Source organism: Mandrillus leucophaeus, unplaced genomic scaffold, assembly GCF_000951045.1.
Source record: "Mandrillus leucophaeus isolate KB7577 unplaced genomic scaffold, Mleu.le_1.0 Scaffold1790, whole genome shotgun sequence".
In the NCBI taxonomy this organism is placed as follows: domain Eukaryota; kingdom Metazoa; phylum Chordata; class Mammalia; order Primates; family Cercopithecidae; genus Mandrillus; species Mandrillus leucophaeus.
In genome coordinates, this window is record NW_012101799.1 from 20,086 (window position 1) to 25,123 (window position 5,038).

Consider the following 5,038-nt stretch of genomic DNA (forward strand, 5'->3'; position numbering starts at 1 on the left):
TTGTACCCACTAGGTAATGTCTCCTCATGCTCCCACCTTCCACCTCCCATCCTTCTAAGTCTTCAGTGTCCATCATTTCTCTCTCCATATCCTTATGGACACACTGTTACCTCCCACTTATAAGTAATAACGTATGACATGTGACTTTCTGTTTGTGAGTTAGTTCACTAATTATATTGTCCCCAGTTCTAGGCTTCTTGCTGCAAAGACAGTTTCATTTCTTATCATGGTTGACTAGTATTGAATTGGGCTTGTGTGCTATGTTCTTTTATAAAATCATCTGTTGGTGGACGCTCGGGTTGACATGTGTGCTATTAAGAATAGTTTTGTGGTAAACATAGAAGCATGGATATCTTTTTGAAGTAATGATTTATTTTCCTTTGGGTAGGTACCCTATAGTGGGATTGCTGAATCAAATGGCAGTTCTATTTACAGTTTTTTGGGAAGACTCCGTACCATTTTCCATAGAGGTTGTCCTCGTCCACATTCTCATCTACAGCGTTGATGAGTTCCTGTTAGTTTCCATCCTCACCAACATCTGATACTTTTGAGATTTTAATAATAGTCACTGTGGCTTTTGTAAGATAATATGTGATTGTGGTTTTAATTTGCATTTCCCTGTTGGTTAGTGATGTTGAGCATTGTTTATATATGTATTATCCATTTGTATGTGTTCTTTGGAAATGTCTACTCATGTCCTTTGCTCATTTTAATGGGGTTATTTAGTTCTTCTTCCCATTGTTGTTGTAGAGCTTAATTCCTTGTAAATTCTTCATATTAGTTTCTTGTCACAGGCAAGGTGTGCAAAAAATTTCTGTCATTCTGCAACTTGCCTGTTCACTCTGTTGCTGTGAAATATCTATTTAGTTTAATTCTCATTTATCTATTTTTTTCTGGGATGTTCTTTGGTGGTGTTAGTCATAAATTCTTTACCTAGGTCAATGCCCAGAAGAGTTGTCCTGGCATTTTATTTGAGTACATTTATAGTTTGAGGTCTCATGCAGGAGTCTTTAATTCCTTTTGTGTTGAGTGTGTGTGTGTGTTGAGGGTAGGGGTCTAGTTTTGTTCTTCTGCATGTTGGTTTCCAATTTCCCCGGCACCATTTATTGAATGGGGTGTCCTTTTTCTGGTGTATATTTTTGTTAATTTTTTGTGAAGTTTGTCAAAGATCTTTTGGCTATAGATCGTGTGGCTCAATTCTGGGTTCTGTAAAATGTACCCGAGAGCCTTGATTCTCCCGAGGCCTCAGTACTGACCTGCTCACAGTTAGAACTCCGTTGTCTCAGTAGTGTTTCGATGACTATAGTGATTCGGTGGCATGGGGTGGTTTTCCTAAAATTGTGGACAATTCTGTTTTAATGTTCAAACATGTGCTAAAAATTTCATGACAAACATGTTTTTGAATTTTCCTTTTCATTTCCACATTACTCCTCGAACTTACTGAGATGGGTTTGTGATGTCAAGATGAGGCATTTTTCTTTCCAGGTGTTGGATTTTTTACTTCTCTGGGTATTTATGGGCTCCCTGTGTGGAAATAAGCCTCATCCATTACACCTACCTGATGATATATTTAGAAATTTATTTGTGCACTGCCCCTGTGAGACACTCCATGATGATGACACATGTCATCTATTTTATTGTTTCATAAAAGTACTAGTGTACCTTCCACTCTAGAAGAGAAGATGCTATCTGGATTTTCGTAATTCCTCCTGCTCTCTCATCTTCACCTTCTTCCTCGACACCATTTCTGCAGTTTAAGAATGACATACGCCATAGACATTTGTACTTGGTCCCTTAAAGTGATATGAACCTAAGAAACTGATGGCCGCAGATCAGTGATGCTTCTGGCTCAGGTAATAGGAGCCTTTCATGCTGAATCTTGTCACACAGGATGCAGCCTCTGCTGTGTCCTGTAGAATTAAGCATAGAATAGACAGTTTCATTGCCAAAGGAAAAAAAATAGGGGGCAAAATGGGTGGTATGTCTCCAGCAACTACAATGCATAGCAGAACAAATTGCCATAGGCTTTAAGCCCCCGGTGTAACCTTCCCCAGAAAAATCTTTTTCCTTCTCCGCTTACTGGGGCAGCAGAATCAGCTCCAAGGCTGCAGGCAGAGGCACCACTCCTGAGGCACTGCTAGGCCAAGCTCCCATGTCAAAGGCCTCATCAGCCCTACACACAGGGCTTGCTGGGTGCTCCCAACCCAAGCCTCTGTTGGGTGGTTTCTTCCTCAAGATTATAGAAACAGGTTTTCTAGTCTGTTAAAATAAAGGCAGTGGTCTGATGGTTTCTAAATAAATTTAAAGCTTATTTTTCTCCCTTCAAGAAGAATCATGTACATTTCCAGCCAAATAGCTCTATTATTCCAGGCCATTAAATCTGAAAAATCTAACAGTATTCTTCAAATTTACTTGGGTCAATTCTCATTCTTTAAAACTGGAAATGTTTCTTTTCATAGAGTATCTTAGACTTCTTACTAAGTGATATTTGAGCCATATACTCAGTGTTCTTTGTAGAATACACTTTCTGATTTTTGCAATATGGATAGGTTGGGAATTTTCTAAGCCTTCAGCTTTTGTATTCTTTTTAGTTTATAGTCTTTCTGATTTTAATTTATCTACCTCACTTATTATAAGCACTCAGGAGAAACCAAGCAAAATACCTTCAACACTGTACTTAGAATTATTCTCAGCTACTCACAAGTTCTCACTAGTCACAAGTTATCATTCACTAAATTTTATAACGTGGTCCAGCCAAGTTCTTTTTAACAAATTTATGATAAGGATCACCATTCCTCCACTTTCCAAAACCACTCTACTCATTTCTGTCTTTCGGAATGACCCTCAATATAAAAATTTCTTCATGTATGTCAATGGTATCCATCATTTTACACACAACCCAATTCCAAGCTACTTTCAAAATGTTTAAATAATTGTAACATCAGAATTCCACTTCTGAACCCCAAATTTTCTTTCATCAGTTTAAGCTGCCATTACAAACTATCATACTTGTTGACTCATGCAGCATTCATTTTATTTCATTTATCCGTGCTGTGAACTCCAAGATCAAGATGCTGAGAAGATAGGTTTTATTTTGAGCCTTCCACTTTTGGCTCAGAGCAGCCATCATATTGTTACTTGATCATATGATCTTTTCATTGTAGGACGTGTGTGTGTGTGTGCGCGTGCTTGTGTGTGCGTGAGAGAGAGAGAATATATAGAGAGAGACTGTCAACTGAATCAGTCTGAGTCAGATGTGCACAGTTTTACAAGACGAGGGGGGATAACTGTGAAAACCATCAGGTTTTAAGGACCCTGACCCTGAGTGAGCGTCTCTCTTGGCTCCCATCAGAACTCAAAGCCTGTTCTAATCAGAGATTCCCATGGAGGTCTCTGCCCTGAATCTAACTGGCAAACACTCTCCAGGTTCCCCTGAGAGTCCTCGGGACTTTCATCCTGCTGATCACAGGAGGATTATCTGCACCCAAAGTGGCACTGTTGTTTCTATGGAGGTGAGGCTGTGTCTTCCTGTTACAAAAAAACAAAGAAACAAAAAGGACAAAAACGTTTTGCATTTACAGACATGAACTGTTAGTACAGATTGTAAATCTGGAGACGTTCCCTGGGGAAATTTGACAATGAGGCAGCCGCAGACCATGACAGGAAGCCAGGCCTTAGCAGCTCCGGCTCCTGCTCTGGAGACAGCCCCGAGCTTAGTGTCCGGGCGCCCCCTGGTGGTCACGGGGACCCCTGCAGGGAGGTTTGTGTCCCGGGCGCCCCCTGGTGGCCCCGCGCGCCCCTGCAGGGAGGTTTGTGTCTGGGCTCACACTGACCTCGCCTCACTGTGTCTCTAGCACAGTAATACACGGCCGTGTCCTCGGTTTTCAGGCTGTTCATTTGCAGAGACAGCGAGTTCTTGGCGTTGTCTCTGGAGATGGTGAATCGGCCCTTCACGGAGTCAGCGTAGTATATGTAACTACTATCACTACTAATATATGAGACCCACTCCAGCCCCTTTCCCGGAGCCTGGCGGACCCAGTGCATGCCATAACTACTGAAGGTGAATCCAGAGGCTGCACAGGACAGTCTCAGGGAAGCCCCAGGCTTTACCAAGCCTCCCCCAGACTCCACCAGCTGCACCTCACACTGGACACCTGCAAACAAAGAGAAAGCCTGGTCAGAAACTGCCGCACAAACCCACTGTTTCTCTCACTCATATCCACTCACACTCAATCTCTCAAGTTTTCCCTGAATCACCTTTTAAAATAGCAACAAGGAAAACCCAGCTCAGCCCCAATTCCATGGTGAGTCTTCTGTGTTCAGGGCTGATCACCAAGTGGAAGTGCCTTGGAATCCAGGGCTAAGGCTCCTCTCTCAGAGCTGCAGGGTCAGGGTTGGGTCGGTTTTCATCAGTAGAGGGAGGGCCCTATTTGCATGTTTCCTACTATATAGCCTGTCTCTTATACACATCTAGATGTGTATAAGAGACAGGGGTTGGGTCGGTTTTCATCAGTAGAGGGAGGACCCTATTTGCATGTCTCCTACTATATAGCAAGCTTCAGGGTGGGACGCTTGAGGAGTAGGCTGTACCTAGATAATAAGACGGTGCCCTGCAGAAGTTTGCAGATAATGATGGAATTTGGAAAATATGCTGCCTTATTATGAAATTGTACTGTGATAAGCACTTTGCCCTGATCACCCTATTTCATCTTTAAATATTTGTGTAAATTATGTTCTGTAGGAGTCAATATTTTCTCCATTTACAGATGTGGAAGTGAACCCACACGTGGTGGGGACTCTGTATGCATCTAGGAGCTCCTGTCTGGAATGCGTGAAGCCCAGTATCTGGTCCTGTGCTCCTTGTCACTGGCTCTGACTGCTCCCTAAACCAACTCCAGGACAAAGCTGGACGTTCCTACTGCGGTTTTCAGAACCCACCTTCCGTAATAAGAGCATGTGTGATGTTGCCGCATTCCAGCTCTCACCTGAAAATGTGGAGAGAACTAGGGGCCAGGCACATTAATTTTCAGGTACTTGT

At 42.5% G+C, this 5,038-nt stretch overlaps 1 gene segment (V, D, J or C); it reads right to left on the reverse strand.

The window, feature by feature from the left end:
- Positions 1-3,738: 3,738 nt before the first annotated feature.
- On the reverse strand, positions 3,739-4,390 carry LOC105537697. The segment is given in 2 exon segments: positions 3,739-4,154; positions 4,258-4,390. Coding segments are annotated over 2 exon segments (462 nt in total).
- Between the last annotated feature and the right edge of the window lie 648 nt (positions 4,391-5,038).